The sequence below is a fragment of the Bombus affinis genome, chromosome 4 (genome assembly GCF_024516045.1).
Source record: "Bombus affinis isolate iyBomAffi1 chromosome 4, iyBomAffi1.2, whole genome shotgun sequence".
In the NCBI taxonomy this organism is placed as follows: Eukaryota; Metazoa; Arthropoda; class Insecta; order Hymenoptera; family Apidae; genus Bombus; species Bombus affinis.
This window is the reverse complement of record NC_066347.1, coordinates 8984414-9012387: the sequence shown is the minus strand read 5'-3', so window position 1 is coordinate 9012387 and position 27974 is coordinate 8984414. Positions and strand designations below refer to the sequence as shown.

Here is a 27974-nt window from a genome sequence, read left to right as displayed (position 1 = left end):
GGTTCCGTTACACCTTCCATGTTCGAAGCATTCCATCGAAGCAAGAGGCTGTCTCTACTCGTTTCTCTTTTTTTTTTCGTTTAAGGGTGAGGTCATTTTATGCTGGCGACCTCTGACGTGGCTCCTCGACGATTGGCCAACCTGTATGGCGTGAAACGGGAAAAGAAATTTCGCATACCATCGATGGACACTCTACCCAATATCGGTGACATTTATATTTGATTGCCTCTTACATTTACAAGTGGTAAACACTGGTCGTTAAGTTGGCAATTGCACGTAGAGATTCGAGATCGTCGTATGGACGTTGATATATATTAACAAGGAACCATTTTTAGTACGACCTAAGTCTAGGAGGACTTCTGAATAATATAATAGGTTGTCCTGTTGTGCTTGTAACTTGATAACTTGAGAATTGTTTTTGTGACGTGGTACTATTGACTTGATGAATATTCCACATAGTAACGAAGTTGACAAATGTAAATACTAAATTTTATAACCGAAGAAGAAGGGGTATGTCTCATGGAAATTTCCATCTTCCTCACGCAATATTCGCTAAAGCGTACGATTACTTTTATCGTGTGGTTTACTCATGTATCGTGACGGTCGCTGCGGTCCATCAACTGTAACTCGCGATTGGTACACGCGTCATAAAGGGATTTCTCTTCTGCAATTTCAAATTGATACATTGGCTTAATTCGATAATTCAAACTTACCTATTAAAAATGAAATCATCGAGCGATTTGATTAAGCGGTAAATCTAACGGAAGTCATCCTAGAATTAGATATTGTACTGTACAAAGAGATTTTCTACAGCTTGTGTTTTGTGTGATAGTCGAAAAACGCTCGTTTATAGAGTATTAGAACCGTAAAAATCGTATTTTTCTATATAATGCGCTAAATGAATTGAGAGCTCGAGCTGAGTAGTAAAAATATTGCTACAATGGCGGTCGCCACAGCGGTTGCAAATTTACGCGGATAGCTCCCTTTCTCTGGACAGGAACCACACGTTCATGGGTTCCGACTTGCCCTTCATAGACACAGGCCCCCTGTACTCCAGCAAAAATTGGGGATCCTGATTCTCCGGCATGCACAGATATCTGTAATGATAATAAAATAGTTCGTCCTCAAAACAACATTAAAATATTCATCTTAAGCCTACATTTCTAAAGAAAGTATGTTGTGTATTACAGTTTTGAGAAACGTCATCTAATCGATTATATAGTCAGATTGTAAGCTCACTTGATATCAAAAATCTTTAATTACCAGAACCTAACGCTCACGCATAATCACATACACCCCCACACTGTCAAACAAAGTTGAAACCTTTATCCTACGAACCTACTCGTTGTCCCCTTCGTAGTTGAACAGGGGAAGCCTTTGGAATATACTTATTTAACGTCTAATCGAATTATCCCTCTCTCGTTTCCACGGTTGTTCCTTGTATCAGCCATTATTCAGAGGTGAACAATGGTCGTGATAGTTTGCTAGCACGTTTTAAACCGTTCTTGTTGACACGGGATCAGTGCGTGTCGTTCTGCAAGCTTTTCCATCGGGCATAGAAAGAAAAGATGGAGGTACTGATCGACTGTTACTTCGACAAGCTGTTCGCTGAAATGGAACGCAGTTGCTTGGCCTCTCGATACAAACGTCGCGAGATGGTTGGCTATTTTTCAGACGTGATAAATAGCTGTTCAGCAGGTACATTCTGAACATTCTTCGTTGTTTCCAAAGCGATCGAGACGAGTTAGAAAATCATAGGTCGTTTTAATAGGATTTCGACTGGCGATTTACCGTAATGCCTAACGGGGGTTTAAAAAGAATCGATTCAAATCGGTCGCGGAGCGTGTCAACGCACTTCGATGAACGTTTCCGATTCACTGATCGCAGGATTCGTCCAGCAACCTGCTAGAAACTATATTGTGTGACCATGAAAGTGGTTCGATCGAGAATACCGGAAAGAAAGTGGTCCTACGTAATGTTATATGCGGGAGAAACTTTTGCATCGTTCGTTCCATATGATTTTACTTTCCTCGAAAAATTATGCAAACCGACCACCCGAAGCGACGCGAATGGAATTACTTATCCGTGAAAAGAGAGTTTCGCAAGTTGTGTTGTTCGATCATTCGCACGGTGAATTGGAAGAACTACGTATATCGGTTGGAGAAATACAGGGAATGAAATTTGGTTAATATAGAAATAGTAAGAATTATCTTTGATGAAAAGTACTATTAATTGTTGCGTTATACTTATCTTAATTAGATATGAGTTTGAAGTACTTCATAGTATAGAAAAAATTTTTTAGAAGACTAAGTCTATTTCTTGAAATGTTGATCGTTCGTCGTCTTTATCTAGGGATTAATAGTTTAGAAAATGTTATAGAAAGATCTTACATTTCTAAGGAAGTGAAACATTCCGCAGTCATCGTGAAATATTGTGAAACAATAGCATTACTATTAAGTTCCTGCTTTCACCCCGATAACCGTCATACGTAATTATCCTCGTAGCAATCGTTAATTAATAGAAACAATGAACATAAATATCTTTCGAGCGATTCTCCGGTTACCGTTAGATTCTATCATACACGAACCTGGCCTAGGTTCCACTAAACACAGCCTCCTGTTCAATATAGAATTCCCTCCCGCAACAAAAATCACAGTTCTCGATCCTCGATAACCAATGAACTGCAGCATCTCTGATTAAAATTCTAACAAAATTTTCCTCGCCAGAAAAGAATCTAATTATTCCTCAAACTTGCAGCAGAGAACCTAGATAAGCAAGACGTCTGCGAGAGGATAGTAATGTCTGCCCTTCGCTATCACAACATCGCAATGATGGAAAATGGCTATGTGTGCCTTCTTGGAAAGTTCCACAACGTGCTCTATGTGGCAGCGAAACTTTGCTTCGACTGGAATCTGAACAACAACGAGATTGTCTCCAGACTACTTAACGACATATTCTACTGCGAGAAAACGTTCGAGCGTATTTTGGTTGGGGCCATATTCGGTACACGAGTGACTCACTTCCTGTCCGGTTGGAAAAGCGACTTCGAGGATCGCGAAGAGAATCTTCGAGCTCTAATGTATTTCTTGCATCACGCTACAGTCGGAAGACTCGAATATCGTTGCGCGTCTTCGCCCGATAAACGACGATTCATTGACGTTCCTATGGAGTCTTATGGACAGGCGTTGCCCTTGAGAGTGGCCATTCAATACGGCTCTCCGGATATTCTTTTGATCATGCTCCGTTACGGGGCCTCGGTCGAGTCTGACAAATTGGCTCCCTCTCCGCTCGAGATGCTCCTGAACAAGCTGAGCGAGTACGACGCTCAACCCGGCCAAGATCAGATCGTGTACCCAGAACACTTGCTACTTTGCTTGAAACTCGTGCTGAGAACCGTGACGACTGCCTTCGTGAAGACGCCTGGACACATAGCCGAGCAGAGCGGCATTTTCAGCGTTTCCATTTACGAACAGTACCCAACTCTGGTTGAGCAGAAGTTGGTGCCGCCGGAGAGAAGTGGCATGAGTCCGCCGGAACTGAGGCATCTTTGTCGTTGTCGCATCCGAGAGACTTTGTTCGAGAACTGGGCGTTGCCGCACGGGATTCAGAAGCTTCAGATCCCCGATTCGCTGAGGAATTACTTGGACCTTCTCGGTGATTGAGAATACTGCGCGGAGGTGATTACCTCTCATGGCTGAATGGGTTTAGAGATTTTAATCATTGGGAATTGGGGCTTTTTGGGAATTGATCTGTTTCGTGTAAAAATGGATATAGTAAGTTTCAGCGAATTTTCGAACTCTTACAATAGGGGCCTTATAATACGCGTATAATGATTGTTTTTTTTAACTTTAGCTTCTCAAGTGACTCAAAGTGTATTTGAACCTTTCCGAATTATCTATGTACGTGCTGTATGTGTTGCATAGATGTAAGTTAGGACATTTTTAGCTACGTATAAAGTGACCTTAAGATATTTGGAAATTCAAGTATTACGTGTATTCTATGCGATAATGTTTCTGTCTGGAATAAAATAAATTCAAAAATTTATCAAATATAGTTTAAGGTACAAAGTTTAAATTTCATGTGTACGAATTACAGAATTCATAATATTTTCCTTCGAAAATTTTTCTCTTTTCCTTCTATTTTGTAAATATAATATTTTCCGTCTACTCATATTCTCTGGCCACCTTGAAAAGAAAGATACAAGAAATAAGCGCATTTACAGAACAAAATGGGTCACTCGATACACAATTGTGAGACTCGCAGTTAGACAGTTTCTATGAACGCGTCTGAAGTTGTTCGAGCAGGATGAAATCGAACTGGTACACGATCTAACAGAAGTGTGTTTCGAAGAGTTTGATTCGTAAAATGCATACGTTGCCTGTTCGCTAAAATGCTTTAAACCTGTTCGTAACTTTCGATGCAATTTCTTTCAAACGGTGCCTGGACCGTTGTATACCTATATCGAACTTCCTGATCGAACTGCCGTCATATAATAACAGGTTGACCGTATAAATTTCGATTCTGGTGGATCGACTTTTCCATTTTATACGGGATATTTTACCTTAAACTCGCGATATGATAAAATACGTACACAGCAGTGACATGATGTTTCTCATTTAAACGATCAAACTCTATCAATATGGAAGAGAAAAGTGTGACAGATACATAACGTGCAAAATGCTTTCACTGAACATGATTCAAGGTTTAGAGAAACGGTATTCTATACATTTTTTATTTATTAGTGGCCAATATTTCTATTTCAGTGTAAACTTGGCTTGAGGAATAAAATTTAGTACCTTACGAATTTTTTGAAACTGCGCGGTATTAACTACTTAACGATTATAGATATTCGGTTATTGCAAAAGTTTGTAATGCTTCTTACAGACGATATTAAGATAGTTAAGATAAATACTTGGCTCAAGTGGAAGGAAATTATTTATTACGAACTTCTGCCAAATAATAAAATGCTGACTTTGAAAAAGTACTGTTCCAACTTGGACGTCTAATGCGGCAATTAAGAAGAAAAGTCTAGGATCAGCCGATAAAAAGCATGTCATTCTTCAACGACACAATATTTGCCTTCGCGGGTCGATGAAAAGTAGACAAAAAAACGTTGGACAACTAAGAATGTTCAATCTGATCTCTGCTTTGTTCATTGAATATCGCATAGTCGCGCCATAATTTATTCTTGTTTTTTCTAAAACTTTCTTCAATGGCAATAAACCTGCTTGCAAAGATTATATCACAGAAAATGCGATAAGTTTTTTGGAATAACAACGATAAAGAAATATTTACTAAAGAATATTGGAACACAACGTGTGAAATTCAGAACATTAAATTCCAACGATTCCAAGTAAACGGATCGAAGCAATTTCAATGTCGATCGAAGCAAGGTTTTCACTCAGATGTGATAGACAGAACACAAGTCGTGGCAGGTTAAGGGAAAGTTAGGTTCAATAGGTCTACGATAATTATACATGATAATATCCTGAGGTTAATGAATGCGAAGAATAAGAGAAATTATATACCAACTACGATCACTCGAGACATCGTTCGTTTTCATAAAATGTTTCCCCCCTTTTGCGAAACGCTTGGCACGAAAGAAAACTCAATTTATAAATTCCGCACTTTGATGCAACCACAAATATGTACGCTGTGTTGCGACTGAAAGTCGAGTTTGCCAGTGGATTACATTTTTCGTAAAACTCTTACCTATTGTTGGTATTGCGCCATCAGAGTTTACGATCACTATGAAATATTGCGACGAAGTCGAGCGCACTGTGTTAACCAAAATAGATTAAAGCGTTTTAACGAAGAACAAACTACGAATAAATTATCTCTGTGTAAATTTCAGTGCAAGAGTGACAAAATTGTTGCTGTATAATTTATACGAATCGCTGTTTTCATGACGTTAACGCGTCCATCAAGTATGGTTAATGTCTCAGCGAACAACAGTGATATTGAAATTTAAAATACCCTGGAGATCAGTTGACAGACGTGTAACTGTTTCAACTGGCGTTTTGCATTAAATTTTATCCCTCTGCGTCCAATGTATTTCCCACGGGGATGATAGCTCAACAGCCCTTCTAGATTTTCCCGAATTCGTATAATTGAATTACCTTCTCCCTAAACAATTCGTTCGAGCATAATGTTGCTGGACACGGTTAACTGCCGTTTACCAATTATTCGAGTCTTGATAATTCGAGATAATGAAAGAGAGTATCGTACAAAAATTCCAAAGCTTTCATCGTAACAAATACTATGAAGCTGTGATATAAGAATTTAACTAAAGGTGTTATAATGCACTGTATAATGTTTGAGTTGTTACCATAACGCGAACTGAAGCAGCAGCAACAAAGCGATTAACTTTCAAAGCAATTTTAGTATAATGTGCGAAGTTACTGTTTACGTATTTGATAAATGCACAAATTGGCGTCTCATGGTGGTGATATATTGTTAATAATAGACATAGTTCAAAAGGCACACAACAACTCACTATTGTTCGTTTGAAGCAACATATTACTTTGAGCACTCGTTAATATAAATAACAAGCTTAAACATTATCGTAACATTGCATCGAGGGATTGTTTCAGGTCAATTCAATACATTTGAACATTTCCTACAAGATGCTATAGCAAACACTATATAGTTACTTTTATACAAAACAGAACAATGATCATACAAAATTCGAAAGAAGATAACTATCATATCGCATATAATAATATGACTATAAAGAAATTTCTTTTTCACGATATTTCTTTTGTAAAATCATTTGAATTCGATCTCAAACATTGTCTATATTATTGGAGATAAAAGAGATATTTTAGTTATTCATTAGAACGGAAAACGTTATATAAATTTTCAATCAGATATGTTCCATATTCTGTGAAATTACAAAACCTTTTAATCAAATTACGAATAACTGCAATTCTGCTATTTCAAACGCATTACGATTGAAAATATTTCGTCATCGCTTTAATCTGTAAAGAGCAACTCTGAAACAAACAAAATTGCTAGTACTTTGCAAATTACTCTAACAAGCCCCTTAACTTTCCTTCCATCTTTAATAAAAGGCCGAATTCCCAAGCGAAATCCCAACGGTAAAAGCTTCAAAAATAAACCGCTTACGATTCGAAAGGAAACATTCCGGTTGCGCGTTTCACGAATTCGGCCAAATTCAGCACCGACTTTTTCCAATGCCAGCAAACCTCGAAAATAGCCTGTAATTACCATAAATCCGTAAATTTAATATGACTTCGTACCTGTATGCGTCCTCGGAGACGTTTATTTTTCCCGGTTCCCCGGTGGTCTCAGTTCGACTGGTGAGGTTCACCGTATTTCCAAACAGGCAGTAACGAGGCATACGGTGTCCAATTACCCCGGTCACAACCTCTCCGCTGTGGATGCCGATAGTGATTTTCTGCGAAACATTTCGCACGTTTATTAAACGGGTCTTCTTTATATACAACGATGTGAATTCGCATCACGTCGACAACGTAAACGTTACCGGCGGAAGCTTTCGCGTAGGAACAGGAAGAGCACATTCAGGAAGGAGAACAAGAGTCTTTCTACGGATAATCGAATGCAAGAGATCTCTCGCGTACCTGTCTCCGTACTGCGTTCCACGAAACGCAATTGAAAAGTCAAGTCGGAGAACGCTTAACTCGTTTAGAAGTATTTTCTGTTATTTCGTTGTTTTGCTGACAGGAATAAATACATTAGCCAAGTACTTGGAGACAAAGTGAATTCCGATTGATAAATCGGACATGATTCTGCGATGCGTTTACCGCGAGGAATTTGAATTTAAAAAATGAAAAGAATTATTTGAAAAATTGAAATATCAATTGCAGCGGGAATTGATCAAATTCCAAACCTATTGCCTGTAAATGAATGAAAAAGTGTTCGAGCGAAGAAGTTGCAATAGAAAGTTTATAGATCGGATAAATTTCAAATGCATTGCGCGTTAACTAAGAATTAAGGAAACGGTATTTCATTTATCCCAAATGTTTCCAAGTTCAAAGACTCGCGTTTAATAATATAATTTCATCATCCAGAATTCTTCCCGAATTATTATGCGAAACGATATTTACGAGCTATTGGAGAAAGAAAATTAATCATTGGATTTTCGAATTCAGAAATATTTCGGTGATATCGTTGGTGGTAAAGTGGTAACAGAGAGATGATAAATGTTTCCCCGAGGATCGATGTTATCATTCGAAGAGGTCCTACCCGCAAACATAAAAATTGAAGGCCGCAAAACGAACGCATAAAAAAATATGGGGGCTTACCACAGGCTCGCCATCGATCTGCACTTCGTCCGCGGCTAGATCCATCATATCCAATGCGAGACGAGCGATGCACCGTGCATGGCAACGACATGGTTCCGGTAATCCGCTCACGGCCATGTATTTGTCACCAACAGTTTCGACCTAGTCCGACCAAAGTGGATCAGTGCTAACAAGCCTTCTCGTAAATTCAAATATATTCGTTGTCAGCTGTATAATGGTTATACGTGAATCTTCGCTTTAGCTTTCTAACGATGTTCTCGTCGAAAGTAAAATCGATAACAATGTGTATTTCCTTTCGAAAAGCGAAGAAGAAGATATATATCGATGGCCGTATTTTATTTTAGGTGAAGCTGCAGATACTTATAATTATTTATAATTAATTAAAATATGGATTGAAATTATGTAGTAATAAATAAATTTAAAAAGTATTTAGAAAATATTGTTACGATGATCCGTAGTTAATAATCGCTCCTTTAACCGCGTTACGTTTCTTTAAATTTGCCACTATAATTGTAAGTATAAACGTTGCAATATAGGGAACTATTTTAAAAGGGAATTCGTAGCTAGTATCATAGAAGAAAGAAAAAAGGGAGATTATATCTAGTACTTATCCTACGTATAAAGCATCATCTGCATATTACAATGAATTTCATACAAGTTGCAAACCCGACTATGGCACTTCACATGAAAGGAAGTCCTAGGGGACAAAAAAGTTTCTCCTAGTCGGTATTATTATTTAAAATAGCCAGTATTCCTAACGGCTGTCGTTCATGTTTCCTACGGATTCGCTCACAACCGTCCATTAATGCATTTTAAACGGCACAGGTTACGAGAAAACTTTCTTTCCAACGCGAAAGTGCCTTTCAAAAATATATGTTGCGACGCCATGAACGCTTTATGTTACACCATGCAGGCGCACTTTCCATATTACTACTATTCACGATCTAAGTTACGTTCCAAGTTCCATTCCGATGGAACTACAAACGTTCAATTTTTTTTTCATTTGCATTTGTACCCTTTAATTATTCTTCAAGCGTATCAGTTACTTTCGAATCTTCAAATTATACATTATCTTGCGTAATCGAATACACATCCTGTTGCAATCCTTTTCTGTTATTCCTTATAACACCTTCAATGTTCTTTATCAGACTTAACATCTATTTTATTCGTTTGGTATTAAATATTAAAATATTCTATAATAAATATCCAAATATCTAGTAAATATTCTATAATAAATATCTCGATATTTAAATACCTAAATGAATTACCAATTGTGTGAATATTGGATAAAGTCATTTCAAGTCTATTTTGTCAAATGCATCTTTCAATGTAAAAATTTCCTAAATCGTTGAAAATACAAAAAAAAGAGACACTAAAAAGTACTACTTTTACTTAATCTCAGCACGGAATTATCCAGAAAACCTAGTTCGATTCGACACAGATTCTCAACGAAGTAAACGTTTACCTTGTACACATTTGGGTTTTTCTTCGGATCGGTGAGCACGTCGAACGCTGTGTACAGCTGATTGAGCATGTTGACGATTTTCATCGCACCACTGGAGTCCGTGTGAGCGGCGCAGTAAGCTCCGAAACCAACGATCCCGGAGAACAATAAGGTCACGCAGTCATACTTCTTCGCAGGAACCGGCCTCGAGTGCCTCAGCTCGTTCGCCACGGAAATGGGCAGCACAGAGTACAACAACCTACGGAACACGTACAACTTTTAATGCAGCTCCCTTCAACCACAACCCACCGTGCCACGAATTGCTAATTTTGTTGGCATCTTTTAAATCGTGAAAATAGGAACTATAAATCGAACAAACCTCCGCATTTTCCTCCCTTTTCTATAATAAGATGGAAGTTATTTTTACGAAGTTTTGATTCCGATCTCGCTGTGTGTCGAACGAGATTAAATTAGCTTAAAAATGCGAAAGTCAAAGGCAAATATAAAGACTGTTATTTTATTTAATTGAAATTTTGATGAACTTTTCATGCTGAATTAATGTATTGGAAAGCCATTGTTTGCGACAATATTTGCTGAAATTAATGTTTCTGTATCTTTGGAATAAATTAGAGTAATATAATTTATTTGCTATGTAGAATCAACATTTTATATCTTGCGCTTAATAGTTGTTTATTAATATTAAATGGAAAGAATATTACACATAAATTTATAAACTGCCAAAAATTGTTGAAATTTCTTTTTTATATCATCCGAAATTTCTCTGATGGGTTTAAAATTTTTTATCCAATTACATAGCAAATTTATCCCGTCCCGATACAAAAAATTCTTTGTGCGATACGACCTAGTTTCACGTATGCAATGCATACGAGGGCAACAGGTGGAAAAAGTAGCTGTAATTCTCATAAAAAATAAATATTAATATCTTTTATGAAAGTATTTATAAAATTTTTTAATATGTCCTTTCTGACTGGAACGCAAATGTACTCAATATCGAACGTATTACTACAATGACGATGAAAATATATCCTGCATCATACCTAATATAAAGTCTTCTCTACATGTGTTTATAAATACACTGCTAAAATGTTTAATCTCTCTATTGAAACAAGTCTATTTCGATTAAAACATCTAAACGTGTTCGGTGTAATCAAAATTGAAATATTCCATTGAAACTAAAGTCGATCCGTTTCACTTAGTACTTTCACGAATTTAATCATTCTTTAAATTCATCGTGCACACCATCCAAACTAAATTTATTTCAAGACGCTTCGTTGTCACGACCATGTCGTTGATGTTTTAGAACGGCGTAATAGATGTAGTTTAAAAAATACCTCCCGATGAAGGTGAGAAAAAAATCACGATCCAATTTCCGGTAGGAGAGAGTATTCTGTCAAGAAAGAAACTGTAACGACGCTGGAGAGAAGTCGATTCCGGCAGAATTGCGTCAGGATAAATGGCAAACGAGGCCAATGGGGATTTCCTTAATCAGAAAATTACGCGGACGGAAATCCTTACCTGTCGGTTTTCTGCTTCTCGCCGTCGAGCTCACGATACGTCTGTTGCAATTTATCGGTAAGCAATTCCAAGTTTCTCGTTAATTTGTAATCAGCCTCGAATTGCTCTGACATCAGCACGAGATCTCTGGTGGCGTCGTGAAGGGGGATGTCGCTCAGATACAAACCTCGCCTAACAATCAAAAATACATGAACGTAAACAATAGAACTCTCGATCCCATTAACGTACGTATTTGTACGTATTGTATTGCATACGTCTTTGTATTGCAAAGTAATTTCAATTTTTCTAAATTTTCGAACGACGGTGAGTTATATACAACTCTTCGATCCAATGCTGTTCAACTATGTTTACAATCTATTGTTCATTCAAGGATAACAAGAAGTCTCAAACATCTCGATGCAAATGGAGATACCTCGAAACTTTAATAATTTAAAAAGTAATAACCGATACGACAATAAACGATGCATTATTCCGTATACGTCGCGTAAAACGATATTTATGACTTTCCATGGAAACCGCGGCTTCAAATCCGCTGCAATTTATCTCCGACACTTCTAATCGTTCTCATTTGAGATTCAGCATTCAATCATATCCGATGTATAATTCATCTCCCTGCTCTCGCTTGCTGACGGTAAAGACTACCCAACGACGCGGCGCAAAAATGCACCCTTGAGGTTCGTTAAAATGGAGGACCATCCTTACTCGCGACACTCAAACAACTTCGTCATTTCTCTCAAAGAAAATTTATTCCTCTAGACGAACGGTAATTTTTTTCCATACCTAAACGAGGTAATCTATCCAGTGAGCGTAATTCTCGCCTAATCTAATGCTCCAAGAGTTATCGCTACTCGGTTCTCGTTACAAAAGGAAGTTAACGCGGTAAACAGGCGTAGTAATGGGCGACAACTCGATTAAGCTTTAAATTTATCTGCTAACTACCTTGACGCTTCTGCTCGACTAAATCCTAGTCAACTCAAACTATTGGAGGAATTATCTTGACGTTAATCGTCGAGAGATTCATGAGAATCGAGAGAACGGCGTGTATATAATTTCACATGAGGCGCATGAAAATGGTTTATATATCGTGTAAAAGTGTGTTTTCACTGACGCGTCCTCAACAGTTCGTCGTTTATTTGTAATTTTTTCATCTGCATCCTGTTCATAAATATGTTCGCGAAACATATCCTCCGAAGCATCTGAACCAAATAGAACAATTTTGAGAAAATATTTTGTAAAGTGGTCAGGAAACATTAGCGAACATTTTGCAAGCACTGTGTATGAACATGTTTTGCTGGTATGTACGTGCCTGGACGTGTCGATTACGCGACTGAATTTTCTCCGTGAGACATTCGATTTCCGGAGAACTCGGTCAGAAAACAGATCGGAAGGGATCCAGGTCAGAATGTATGATAGAACGCGGATAAACGCGATGTTTCGTGCATTTTTCCTTGTCACTGGAGCACAAAATAGAGGAAATGAGAAGCAAAAGTTGACATGGACGAAGAAGAGTATGGTCGACTGCAAGGGAGAAGGAAAATTACGAGAATAACAAGGGCGAAGATTATTTGAACGGGGGCAATTCGGTAGTGGCTTGACGGAAATTTATGTTCGTAGTGGAGCACAGACAGACACTCGAATAGCTGTAATTATACAAGCCATCGCTTCAGTATTTATTGAATGGCCAGTGTACCCGTTATTTTACTCGGAGACAAATATTTTTCGCGCGAAGACAGAGTAATAGGCTACGATGAATTAATAGGAAAAGTCCACTAGACGGCCATCGAACACGTTGCGTTTATTTACGATAACGACCTAAATACTGTTGTGTCCGATGGCTGTGAGATCGGCTGAGTTAAGCTTTGTATACGGATTTTTTGCTGTTTGAAAGAAGATACTTCTATTGTCTTGTTCTTACTGTACAACAAGAGCTTCTTTGTACATACTCATATTTCTCCACGAGATTTTCTTTCGGTTCGATCCTGTACTTTATATCGACATTGTATGTCAACCCTCTACTGAGAAATTAAAGTACATACGTAACTTTGGCTGAATGAAAATTGGTTAATGGTTCGTGATCATCAAACTTTACGATGAGATATCTTTTACTGATTTTTCTGAGATGAATATTCCAGACTTTTTTTTATAAAAGACAAAGAAATAGTTGATCTAATTAATTAAAATCCTTGATAATCTGGCGTTTGTGAAAAGAGAAACTTGGACAAGGTACGGTCGTTTACAGCAAGGCGAAAAATCTTGATTAAGTTGTGACGAAGCAGATTTAGCATCTAGTAATGAGGAAGTAGAGTATAAAGATGCTACGTTAACCAGGCTCTTTCCATTTTTGCAATACTTCCTTTCTTCCTATTTTTCTCCTATTTTCTTCGAATGCTCATTTTTTCTTCCCTTAGTGTTTCTCTTTTTATTCCTTTTTTCTCCCATTCTTTTCCCTCTGCCTCTTTCACAACTTCCTTCTTCTTGCTTCGGAGAACAGTTACTTATATAATATTTATGATATATGATAGGATTTTAATATACGATATAGCCATAAACGTCGAAACCGAAACAGCGGTTTCTGTGCACCGAAGTGGAAAATTGCTTTTCCAGCAGAAAATCACGTTGCATTTTTCTTGACAGCTATTTATTTCGTCGCTACTTACGCATGCAGACGTCGTAGTTACTTTTATAGAATTCAGAACGTTTGTCACCAAACCTAACGACGATGAATGCGTTCTCGTCCCGTTATTGATCATAGTCGTACGGCCGCGCTATTTGGTTTGATTGAAATTCAATTTAGGAACTATTCGATAATTGCGCCGCGGTATGGATCAACGTAGACGCACGAATAACGATATCAGTCGGCGTGATATAATTACCGTAACGATAGAGACGGCAAATTTTCGAATCATGGGATGTGAACGATCGTGTCTCTTCGATTTCTAACAAATCGAGGTCGCGCTAACATACTCGGGAGAAACGTGAGTCGTTAATCAACGAGACTTTGATACGTTAAACGGATGAAATCAAGTCGCGAATAATGGTATTTTGACGTTTGAATTCGGAATTTGATTGAATTTGGATTAACCTTTGATCGCTTATCCAATTTATCTCGTCTAATTTCCTTGTTAATCATAGTTTATGTGTTCATTTTCAACCAACCAGAATGTAATTTCTCTTCGTCATAGAGCGATTCAGTTTGAATTAATGATTATATTTCATGTAAATTCTTACCTGGTTAAGTCATCCAAGTTGATAACGCTAGGATAACAGAGAAAGGTGACGAGGTCTGACTCGGGTATGTACAACATTTGCCCCTGGAAATGTAATAATCTTGCACGTGACAACGAAATACGTTCATTTTCTTTCACTTACGATTTAAATATTATTTACTAATTACAAGAAATATAATGGTAAGTATTATAAATATAAATATTCAATTATTCATAAGCATTGGTAATGAAGATTCTTTAAACCTTACTAAAAAAATATATAATTTGATCGACTTTAGTATATTATAAAAATCCTAGAACCAACAAATGATTTTAGATAATTCTAATATTCTAAAAAATATACTAACTTTCAAACGTAGGTACGAATATTCTTCGGGAGAATCCACTTGCATTACACCCTTTTTCGTTCGTAACACGTAAACCGTGTTGATGTGTGACAATATGTTCTCGAATGTTAACTCTAAATGTGGTCTCACCTACGACAACAAAGCTAGGGATTTATTTCGCAACATCAAGGACATATAAAATACATTTAAGATTATACTGTGATCAGAAAACGTACATACATAGCTATTCTCAATCTTTATCGATTTGTACTTCCTAGTACTTTATTGCAATCCGTAACAAGTCATAAATTCGTAAGATAGTATGATATTACGTTTATCGTTGTGAATGTATATAAATATGTATCTAGATCAACGACAAGAATTTTGATTAATTATCAATTGACTTTATTCTATACATCTATGCACGTGCAACGGGATTCTGTTTCGATTTCTGAAGGCAGCAGCGTTATGAAATATCAACGACGATCGAGGGCTAATAATGAATGGATAATGGATCACAGACGTGGATGTAGGTGCGAGCACGGATGCAAATGAAGTTAAACGGTACCGTTCCAATGGCTCGTGTCATGTCGCTTGAAACAAACCGTATTTGAAAGATATACGATTATGCGTGCATGAATCCATGCGAATTATCATTGGTGGCCAATGCGCGGCTCACAGTAACGCAATTTCGTGGTCCGTGCTAACTAATGTACTGTTTCAGAAATAAAACATTTTTCGCTAATGCCTTGTACATCGATCATTGCAGAATTCCGATTGAATCGATATTTTTTACCGCGTTTTACAAACTATAAATAGCCCAAAGTAATTTTGAAAAAAATTGTATATGCTTATGATACGATGGAATTGAAGAAATAAATTTATATCAGATCGTAAAAAACATACATCTGTAAAAGGAAAAAAAATTATTTTGAATCTTTTTTTTTAATAACTACAATATTTTTCATACGAAGGCAATGATACTTATTTCAGAAGTTGTCTTTCGAATTATCTTTGATATCTTTGAGGTACATGTGTTTCCAGATTGAAGAAACAAACACAATTACATGGATATTACATTGTGAATCGATTCTGTTATCTATTATTGACATAGTACCAAAAAGAGTAAAAAGAAGAGGAAGCTTACCTACAAATCTGATAGCCCAAGACGTGGTTCTTTCTATTACGTCAGATTTCTTTTAGATTTATTACTCTAGATTAGTCTAGATGGAAGAAATTGATATTGATCAATTGCAGAATCTGTAATGTCTGTCTTTTTTCGCGTGTTTTTATTAAATCGCGATTCTAGATTGTGCTTCACATGACACATTTCTTTTCTCGAGTTTATATCGCTCCTCCATGAATAACATCTGGATATTTATGAAATGAGATACGTAGAAGCAAGGTTCCAAAAAATAATTAATGGCTTTGTCATGGTTACAAGAGTCATATCGTTTGAAGTAAATAACATATTTTCAGACAAAATAAGTTCCAAATTTCCACAATGGAATTTTTTCCTTTTTTAAAATAAAGTACTTTATAGTTAATAATTGATAGTAAGATAGTTATTGTTTGCCACTAAAGTCAGCAAAATGATAGTGTTCATTAAACGCTGACAAAATGTTACAATACATGTTCAACATGCTCCCCACCAGTATTCAAATATTTATGTATTATAGCTTACACAGATTGTTAAACCAAAGTTAACGTCAACCTTGAGATTTGTGTTTATGGATGTTATCCTACAGGATGTTTATAAACATCGCAGTTTATGCAAGATTTGCAAAATGTACGTGGCTGGAATAGCATGGATATCGATAGTACTTCATGCATCATTCATATAAGTTATAATTGTGGGAACTTACAGTCAGAAGGATGTCGTTCAACTTGCAATTACCAGAGCACACTTGAGGGATAACTCGAGTTATAGTGCATCCAGTCTGAACTATGGTAAGGTCCCGGTTGAACATCAGATGGAATGGAAAAACTCGGCAAAAGGTCATAGGGCTCACTTTTGGTTCTACGGCATATATTTCATAATATTTTTAGTAAATCTGCCCTTATCACTTTCAGTGCTTTGCTGGTTTTAGAGATATCTAATCTTAATAAAAAAGAGCACACAAAATATGCTAACATCTGCTTTATTCTCAATATTATCAGACATTAAATCAAGTATGTTTATATGGAATTTATCTTTTACTCTTCTAAAAAAATATTCTTTTCCAGATATATCATTGACTTTATGGAACAACGACACAGCAAAAGCTAGGATTAACATGCCAATAAATACTTTAGTAAAAGGTTGTAACATAAATACAAAAGGCAAAGTTAAATCCTGTACCCATGCTTTCGTATCAAAGAGTTTCATATATCAATCCACAGGAACTTGATACCATTGAATTTATTATAGACTAAACTTCCTTGTATGCAATATTGATTTTCTCGATTAATTTCATATTGCAAACTTCTCCTTTTAAAGCTCCGTCGTGTAAGCTCAAAAAAATTACCTAAGGGACCAAGAGATTTCCCTCGACTAACTTACTGTTGGAGCTAGCGTTCGTTAAGCTAATTTTTTACTTTTCATGCATAACAGGTTGGATAAAACCAAGAAGAAGAGAATTATCGTAGCCATCAAGTTTTATATTCTTATGACAACCTTTTAATAAAGCGTTTATGGACTTTGTGTTACCTGACACTCTAGCAACATAACAAAATTCCTATTTAATCTTATTTTTAGACGTTTTAATCTCTGAAATATCCTGTGCTCGTTGCAAGATATGTCTTTGTGATATATAAAGTAGAATGTCGTCTATTTTTATAAATAGAAGATTGACGCATGGAAAGTATTACTCACCGACAGATAAGGTTTCAAGTTCCGCGATCATGGGATTTGAAACGACCCCAGGACCGGATGTGTTCGTGATCAAAAACTGCACGTGGTCGCATTCGTTTTTCGTCTTCAATATCCGCATTTCTATATCCGTGCCGTGAAGCTTCTTCGCCACAGTCTAAGATCGATAAAATTTATAACCGATTTAATAACCGTTTGCTTTTATCTGAATGAATTTTAGGGTGGAAATTAAATATTACAGGTTGGTTAACTGAGACAGTCGTTCTCTCTAAAATACGCGCAATTCAAAATTCAGGATCTTATGGCGGAAAATTAGATTTGGATAAATAGAGCACGAGATCTTCGTGCTGTGGAAGATACTGCCACTCTCTTTTATTTCCCATCCATTTCAATCTCTATAATTGCTGTTTGTACTCGTATTTGATATCATTAAAGAAATAGGATATGGATCGAGATTTCTTTCATTAATTTTATTTCAATTTCGATACTTCCTACAGTCTTGCACGTTATACGTATTATGTCCATTTTTGCACATCTGAATTTTCTATGAACTCATAAACATTCGCAGTTTACTCCGTAATTTAAAAACTTCAAATTGCAAAAATGTAAGACCATAAAGGAAGAACATTACTTTTTTAAGTATTAACAAACTACGATGCTTAATTTTCACCCGATATATCTTTGAACGATAAAAATACCTTGACGATACCAATCACAATGTGTTCCAAACCAGGTCGATCGGAGTAATAATGTAATATGAGCGCTCCATCCCCTGGTCTCTCGGTGCACCGAAAAGAGGGCGCCCTCATTCCCGGATACAAAGTGCCTAAATGATCGTGAAGGGCGTCCAAGTTCTGTAATTAAAGGTTACACGGTCCCCTGTCAATCTATCTGTGCTCTCGCCATTATCGAACATCGCGTTCCGCCTAACTAAAACATTCCTATGTCCCTAATTTATTTTCGATTGCCACTTTGCGTTTCAAACAGCCATGGTGATCAATGCACGTCATTTCATCGTGCAATACTCGTTACGCGTTTCCAATTCAATTTCTGCCATTAATTTCGATCGTGCCTATATTCGTGGAATCCAAACGACGAGGAAATATAAGAAACGCGAAATTTTCCAAGTTCGTACAACGGAACGAGAACTAACTGTTCGTACGTGACGGTCTCGAGCCAAGAAATAACCGGAAATGGGACCTCGCGATGGAAAAACGATAATAATTCTGATCCGCGGTCACATTACTCACATTCCACTTGCTAATCGCGCCGCGCGCGTTCATCGTGAACGAAATTTCTTACGTAGCGCAAATGGGCTTATTCGAAATATAGTATGGTAAGAATGGCGACAGAATAATATATAGGGCGGTTGTTAATTTTGATTCAACAAATATTACTATAAGCTCACCTCCGCGTGAAATTTGAATTTTGAAATCTCATTTCATTATAGTAATCTAGCGGGGGATTTTGAAACATTTCAGCATTTGAGTTGGAAAAATTTTAATAAACGAATATATTTCATTATATAAATTTAAACCTTTTTAATTGCCGTAACACAAGAATTTAATGAATGAAACGAATAACCTAAGGAACTACATATCTGTGGTAATGACACAGATACGTCTACAGTTAAATACTACAATCGCAGAACTGTCTTCCAACAAGATTTCATTTTGAAACACGTTTGCTCTGTAGACAAGATATGCATACGATTATATTTAGACTTTGTATCTTTCGCCTGTAACTACGTAATGTATGTCTTTCATAATTATACGAAAACAAAACCGTATGTTCAACGTGCCGGAGGTACTGGTTTGGATGTGAATGACTAAACACCGCGAAGATATTAAACAGAATTCATGAATCTATAATTAATTCAAACACCACAGCTGTGCGTAATATTTCCTCTCTGAATGAATAAATATTAAACATATAAATAATAACTATCGCGTTTTCTTTCATACATTTTATACATTGACGCTATTCCAGTGATATCGTTAAATTATGAAATAACCTAGATTCTATATTTTGTCAAATGTACGCTGAATGATCCTTCAGAATTTATTATCTAAAAAGACAATGTTCTATGTAAAAAAAAAAGAAAAAACAAAATAAAGAAGAAACGAACTAATTAGATATAATCTTTTATTTATTTTTTTTTTTTTTTCGCTTTTATTCAAAGAATCCATTTCCATTCACAGCGTTGCTATCATTACTGCTCCGTTCCATATACTTAACCTCCCTGGCATATTTCGAAGAGAAACAAGCCAATGATTCAGTCGTTGGAACGCCGTAAAGAAATCACAATAATGCATCGGCTAGGCGCGACAAAAACATTTTCCAGTGAGCGTCGCAATAATCCTGCGTTCGTATTCTAACCATGTGAACGGGTTTACGCGCTTTTTGTTTGATTATTCAGCCGTAGGTTGCCGCAATTGCTGGACTGGCGCGACGCATTTTTCCCGAACGAATCGTGCGTCGAGTTCCGAACAACGGGCATATACGTTGTAAACGCTACGTGCTTGATACAAGGATCGAAATTGTCGGATACGCGCATGAACAATAACGAGGACAGAAATAAACAAGAAGAGACGATGTTCTCTTGAATCAGCTGTAGATAGCTATAGATCGTAGGAAATATGAAAATTGTACATCGACCTGATAACTTGTGAAAGAATACGGTTAATTTATTGGCTTAAAATATTTCTTAGCTATAGACAAGGTTCTGATCTCTATGCTTTTCCTAACATTCACCGAGTGATTCTAAATTGCAACAAAATACCATAGATTAAGTGTTATTCACCATTGAATAATATTTTGTCTCTTTTATTTTTAAAATGATGACATCATGTAGATGTACTTTCTCATTTCATTAACATACCTATTCGAGGCCTTGTATCGTTAAGTTAATCGTCTAGCCTAAATGTTTCCATCTTTTTGAAACTTTTGAAAACGAAAAAATCGAAAGAAGAAGTTACGATGAACCTAGTTGAATCATACGCGAGCACTCAATAAGTTTCTCTTTGTCCCCACGTTCTATCCAATTTTTTGCGCAATCCTATCGCATTACGTAACGGAACATCTATGGCCTTCGTACATAACACTAAGGGGAATGACGAACTACCTACGTGTCATTTTTTCAGGAAACTTTCACCGCGATCCGCATGGAATCGCGAGAATCCCGGGCACGGTTTACCGGTGCAATCTTATTCCGCAGGAAAGTGAATGGCGGCAAACGAGCGTGTCGAAGCGCTATTTACCTGCAAAAAGTCCCTGGGCGTAGCCCCAAGCACCTGGAGAATCTTGTCGTAGCCGGAATCCTGGCAGAACTCGAAGAACATCCTGCCGAACAGCTCGAGGATCTCGTCCGCTGGAATGTCTGCAAGATTTCCCGTAATATCCTCGATACCATCGATGTTCCGTGGAATTTGATTTTCCGAGTTTAACGCTGTTTAACGTATTAAACGGGAACCACCGATACCGACGTCGATGTCGTTCGGCCGTCGATCAAGGATAATATTACAATGTTCCAGAAACACCTTGCGCTACATATTCGTGCAGGAATGATGATTTTCTTGTACAGAAAAGAGATTAGCTACGACTTCGATATCTCGCGACAAATTGCTCGTCGAGAGAGATTATAGAGGTGAAGGTTCCAAGAGATTGGTTCTTTCTTTTTTCTCGTGTCTGCCGAGGATTTATGGCTCAATGTGGGGAATGTAATATTATCGTTATCATTAGTATTTCGTTTTCAATTGAGAAGGGAAGTAAAATTCTTCATTGAAGTTTAAATTGATTAGAATAAGAATGTAATTTTGGATAAGAATGTATGTTCAATGAAGCGTATAGTACTATTATAGTTGTGGTGCAAATAAAAAAATAGTTTTACGTGATAAAAAGTGTTAAAGAAATATTTTGTTTTAATTTACTATTCAAGAATCATGTGCCAAAGGAAACGTAATTATCCTTATGAAAAGGATAATGAACGCGAATGTTAGAGTGATTCAAGAACCTTAATTAAGTTACACATTGCACGAAAATTTAAATAACAGTGATAAGGTAAAAATGTTTGGAAATCTCTGAACATCTTGATAGGATTAAATATTGTTGAAAATTTAATCGAGGAAGCAGAAATATTGAAACCGAGGGATAAAAGCAATCATTTGAAAGCGAGTCAAGAATCTTAATAGGATTAGACGCTAAAGAGATCTCTGTTAAAAGATCCAGTATCGTATGAGAGATTGTTATTACATCAAGCCTTCGTGTTTCTTTTACATAATCAAATTATTCAACTTTTCTTAATGGTACCTTTTGTAACGATACTATGAAATTTTCATCCAGAAGATGCTCTTTTAGCGAAACAATAATGTAATTAAAGATTCACAATTCAAAGAAAGAATACGTACTGAGCCGATTGACAGCTGCCGATATGATGTTATATGTAATTTCATCATCGTATATCTGACGAACCAGAAACTGTCCTTCCATGTTAACCGCGGCATCTTTTCTGCGTGAACAAGATATAAATAAATATTAATCTTTATATTATAATTATATTATAATTATCACAATACTAATACGATTTTTAAGGATGCATGCATGATAACGGGTTAAAATTTAGAGCGATGTAAGTCAATCGGAGAAGTTGAATACTTCAACTCTTGAAAGCATCATCCCATAACATTGAAAGTCACATAATTAATTAAGTTATCTATATCTGTGTTATCTGCCTCGGTACGTTTTCAGGATTTAAGAAAATGTAACAGATTTTTTCGAAAACCGACAGTGTATTGACCTGCACCACAATGAGTCTCATTGATATCTCTATAAACTCTTCTAAATTTCTAACTCTTATTCTATTGTTATAAATATTCTATTATATCAAATTGTTATAAAGATATACAGTAAAATGAAAACTTTCGTTCCCTCGATAAATTTTCATGCAGAGATACTTTTCCTGCTACGTATATTAAAAACTTGGCAATGTAATGCAATACTAATTGCCAGTTCCGAGCTAAAACACCGTAGCGACCTAGCATCGATTTTATTAAAGTTTCGAAAGGACGGCTAACAAGTCGTTTTATTTTCTATCGACAGAGGATAGAAATCTGAGAAAATTGAAAGTGCCGTTGTATAATCTGGCAAAGGTTTGTTTTTTTCTTTTCCACGTCGTGTCGCATCATGATGGTTCACCTTGGCGGTGGACGATGTAAGAGGAAATTAATTAGTTTCGCGCATCGGATAAAGTAAATACTTCTTAGCAGCTAAAAGCCAAGCATTTTAACAGGTTACCAGATGCTCGGTTTCCATTAAATTTACAAAGTGCAGTCTAAAGGCACTTCACCGTTTGACATGGATATGAGCTGTCACTCCAAGCTCGCCGCAGCATTTTCGCATAACTTCCCGAAGGCTCTTAGCGATCGACAAAAGACCATAATACAATCTTAAATGAACCGCAAAAATAATATTGGCGTTTCCATTCACCAAGATTATTTCGCTTTGACGCCTGTGGAGTATACTATAACAGGCTTGAGGACTTTAAGGTGTTTAGATATATATAAAGTTAAAATCTTTGAAGGGTATTTTATGTGTATTTATAATAAATTTTCAGGTCATAGAGAATTGGAAATATCAAGTAATATTTTATTGCTTCAGATTATCATATAAGGGAAAATAAAATATTTGGTAATTACGGATAAACTAAATATATTTAAAAAATGAACAACATACTGTATGTTTTTAAATAGATATAATAAATTTTATATATTCTACATCTAATTATCATTCATTTGTTCTAATATAGTAATATTCTGTGACAATAAAAGACATACAAACATATATAGAATATAGAAACAAATAAAAGATATTGCAATATCTGTAGAGATCATCTTTCACATTTAATTTAATCCTCTACAAAGCGCAAGAGAATCTTTGTTTCAAATCCACGTTCAAATATATTGCATTAATTACAAAATGGGTTTTAACGATCGCGACTAGCACAGGATTACTTCACAGCTTCTACCTACAGCTGCAACCGTATTACAATGTCGATAATTATGTCAAAAAGAGATAAAAAATAAGTTTCAAAGACCTGTGTATCTTTTCGTAGCAAAAAATCTGTTCAACTCTCATCGAATGCATTCTTTGATGTCACTGATAATTGTACCTACGCTTGTGTATGGATTTACGAAAATAGGACACTCCGCAAGCGACAAGCACCGTCATATTTTCTACGCGAAGCAAGCTGCGTCAGTAAAATCTCGGAAATTACATCACGCAGTTTACAAACACGGCGGTGGCGATGGGATGTGATTTAGGACGGTTAAAGTGACCCTTTTTCCCGGATCTTTCAAGAACCATTGTGGTATCTTACACCGAGGGTAACCCACATTTTCGTACCTCCCACTCATATATTTCCAACAAACAACATTGCTCTCCTGAGACTTTGTCACAACCACTTCTTTCATTTAGGAGAAAAGCTACTATTGATTCTACCCGCATTACCTACATCGTGTGATTTGTATCAAAATCGCTGATGTCACATCAAAATAAAAAGTGTGTCTGTTATCGTCTTAAATTACAATACATATATTTATATTTACCAAAATTAATTTCTCTATCTTTAATCCCCCATTAGCTTTAATTTATCGGGATTACATTTAACGGTATCTTTGATTGGGTTAATGTACAACGTGCATTCGTTATGTGATCAATAACGCATGACTATTATAATAATGTATTAATATTGTTAAATCCGTTGTTGTGTATGTTGTTAAATAACAAAGACAATATTATTTTCCCAATCAGCCGGAATTAAGCAAGAACAGATAAGTTATTAAATACACTTATTTCGATATCTACTCAAATGAGTTTTATTCGCTCATCGTCGTTCTCGGACATAAATGCCGATAAAATGAAATAAGTTCGAAATGAGATTTTAAACAAAAATGCACGAGAGCAACGAACGCTAACAAACAAGTCACACATACCAATTTCCGCTAATAATAATTATCCTGGCAACAGCTTATGTCTCACTAATAAACAGGTTCATTTCCATGAAAGCACAGGAAATCAGACTTTCATAAAACGTTGCATAATCAACCAATAATCTTGGCCGAACCGGCTCTACGATAAATTCTTGTACATTAAGTTGCCGGCCAGTTTCAATTAAATCTCAGCAAATCGCGAAACGCATAGTTGACCGACCGTGCCGCATTGGCCGAGCAATAACTCTTCGTGTATTCAAAGAAACGCAAACCGTGAAGCAACACGAGTATTACGCAGTCAAGGCCATATGAAATTTTTAATTTTACTAGATTAATTTAAATGGAATGGTTCTCAGGAGTTTAAAGACGAGAGCATGCGTGTATGCAAATGACAATAAATTTTACAGTAGGGTTATTAGAATTTTGTTATCAGTCGCTATGATAATTAGTATTAAATTTTCGATCTTGCATTCACGAATATTCACTATTTCGAACTCTTAGAAAAGTTCTTAATAGCGTAAATAAGTATCTTCGAAGTTAGATCGTTGAAAAGTAACATTTAAAGCATTTCCGAACTGTAGAAAACTGTTTCTTGTAAATCTAAAATATCGAGAGAGATATATGAAAAATCATGTAGAAATTATTTAAACAGAAAGTTGCTGCACGAAGTTTTATCCGAAGAAACGACATGTCACGTGTACCAACGTAATAGCTATGTGAACTTGTTGAAACTTCAAAAGACGCGCGGTCCTCGTTGTCACCTTTGAAGACCGCAAAAGAAGGTTACATTTCCGGAACGCTTGAGAATTTCGCGCGTGACTTTGTCGAGTCACGTTCGCATATTCGCGCATAAACCAGTCTTAGCATCCTCTTGCTCTCTTTCGGTCCTTTCCATACTTTTCTCACCACATAAATTTCTTCAACCAACCCGCAGAAACGTTCTTTTACGAGAATATAAAAAAGGGGGCCTGGTAAGAAGACCAGTTTTTCGTTTAAGAATACGATCAGGAAAAGGAATTCCACCGCTGCGAACGTAAAAAGTTTTCCTTGGCGTGAATTACACGATTCTTTTTATATTCTAACACGGTCGACAAACTTTCGGCAAGCTGTAGTCGTTGGCTCAAAAGAAAGGAGCGTCGTTTAATCCTGGTAAATAAGTAGGCGCATCAAACGATTCCCAGAGGACCGTTTGATCGGTAAATAGCGAAACATTCATGCGGTGTGTTCGATCAAGCATTTAAGGATTCGCCTGTGGTCCGCGGCGACCGCTCGGTAAACAGTAAAACGCGTGCCAATATTTCGTGGGCCGTATCGTTGAATCAATAGACCCTGAGCATCGGGTAAACAAAAGTTTATTACACGAACTTGTTGATCCAATGAAAAGGATGGAAGAAGTCACCGAGGCTCGACGTCTTTTTCCGTTTCACAGTTAGAAGAAACTGAATATATGAATGTGCCCATACGTGTGCGTTTTGTATTACATTTCGCTTTCTACGGCAGAGGGTGGAATTCTTTAGGGTATAATATATGAAAGCTTAGTTTTAGAGGCGGAGTTTATTCTGAGAGTGAATAGGGTGTTTAAGGGCAATAAAAGGAGTTTATGTAAGTACAGGTGCGAATGTAGCTTGTGGGTGTGATTGATACACTGGAAGAGTAAAAATGGTGGCGTTAAGTGCATTTGAATGGACGAAAGAGAGATGGGGTAGAACGTAGGGTGACATTCGAGTGTTCTTAATGGCGGTTAGAGCGTGGCGATGGTACAATATGTCAAAGAATAGCAAAATCGTTTGTGGGTGGAACAAAAGCGTTAGTAGCTATATAAATATATCGGATTTCATGGTTTTAGACGCTTTTGTGTTCGGTCAGCTTCAGTTTCTTTATTTTTGTGACAGGTATTCGAAAAGTCCATTGGGTATTTAAACGCAAATTCACAAACGATTACATTAATTTGAGATACAAAACGTGTACTTTTCTGTATATAATATGTATAAATATGCGATGCAATATTTATAAGGATATCGATAAAGGGATGCAGAAAGTATCTAATATTTCAAAATAGAAGCATCAAGTTTCATATATTCAAGCAAAACATAAGGAATAAAAGTGCGGTTCATTATATTCGCGTCTCCATAAGAAATTCAAGGAAAAGATGAGAAAGAGTGACGTTCAAACCGCCATAAAGAAATTTATCGACGAAATTCATTTTCGCCGCGTTTATTCTTCAAGTCGAATTGGAAGTTCAATCATTTGTATGGAATCACATTGGCCAGAAGATTCAATATAAATTCCGGCTAGTACTGCAATGGGCGAGGAAAAAGAAATATCTTCTTGAGGCAGCGAATTTCCAATTAAAGAATGCGAGGGATTCGGGTCACGGATGCACCGAACCCCGCTACAGATACGTCTATATACATCGGAACGCTAGAGCAAAATAAAGCTGGGCAAGCATGGAGTCCATACCACGTGGCCTGGTAAAGCGTCTTCTCGCTATCAACTTGTAGCCTTCTCGACAGATGTCGACTAGCATCCGTGAAATCGAACGGACAATATCGTGAATATTTAAGATTGTACACGAATAGGAAGAAAAATGTGAACGATGGATCATGCAAGCGCGGTGTACACAGCAAATGAGACACCAAAGACAGCGATAGAGGGACAAAGAGAAAGAAAGAGAATGAGAGCGAGTCGGGCGCCCACGTTTTACCTACTTTATCGCCTCCCACGTCTCGCTGTCAAAGGTCTTCACAACCAGCAGCTCGAGGGCGTAATTCACAAATCCGTACTGCACATAAGACAGAAAGAAGAAGAACCGATAGTTTAGCGCGTGATCGTGTGAACGAACATTGGTAAACGTCAACTATTAACATGACTGTGTATGATTTACGAGCGAACGGATCGGTTTAGTCACTGGTACACGCGATTATAATTGACATCCATCGACTGTCAACATGTCCTATCGGTCGTCTGCCAGTCACAGTCCGTTCAGCCGTCGATTTTCCGTCCCAGATAGTCTTTCCGGTTTCTCTTTTACCGCAACGTACCATGATGATCAGAGAGAAACGGTCTAGTTAAGGCTTTTCCACGTATCATTCCATTCTAATTGCCATGGGAGCCATGTTTACCTCGTGCACACGAGCCGCGTACTGGAAAGTCGGCCTGCTGTTCGTCCGAGACGATAAGTATCGATTTTCTGCTCTCGCAGCTGCGCCATCTAGATACAACCCTGTTACCCGTCTTCAGCTCGCACTCCACGCGCCTCCTACACCCTTCCGCTGCCAATCCGCTTTGTCCCTATCGTCGGTTTGCCATCAACGTT

At 37.0% G+C, this 27974-nt stretch overlaps 2 protein-coding genes across 2 annotated transcripts; one reads left to right on the top strand and one right to left on the bottom strand.

Moving 5' to 3' along the window:
- Window positions 1-61: 61 nt before the first annotated feature.
- On the bottom strand, window positions 62-27853 carry LOC126915835 (guanylate cyclase soluble subunit beta-1). Its single transcript, XM_050720934.1, has 14 exons — window positions 27700-27853; window positions 27367-27440; window positions 22079-22179; window positions 20933-21051; window positions 18371-18526; window positions 17676-17829; window positions 16687-16841; window positions 14843-14971; window positions 14497-14579; window positions 11269-11439; window positions 9754-9991; window positions 8289-8429; window positions 7263-7420; window positions 62-1097 (listed from the first exon to the last, which is right to left on the bottom strand). Exons 1-14 carry the CDS (start codon window positions 27700-27702, stop codon window positions 968-970), a joined length of 1812 nt encoding a protein of 603 aa, XP_050576891.1. The 5' UTR covers window positions 27703-27853; the 3' UTR covers window positions 62-967.
- Window positions 1537-4106, top strand: LOC126915847 (uncharacterized). Its single transcript, XM_050720957.1, has 2 exons — window positions 1537-1698; window positions 2758-4106. Exons 1-2 carry the CDS (start codon window positions 1569-1571, stop codon window positions 3660-3662), a joined length of 1035 nt encoding a protein of 344 aa, XP_050576914.1. The 5' UTR covers window positions 1537-1568; the 3' UTR covers window positions 3663-4106.
- Window positions 27854-27974: the final 121 nt, after the last annotated feature.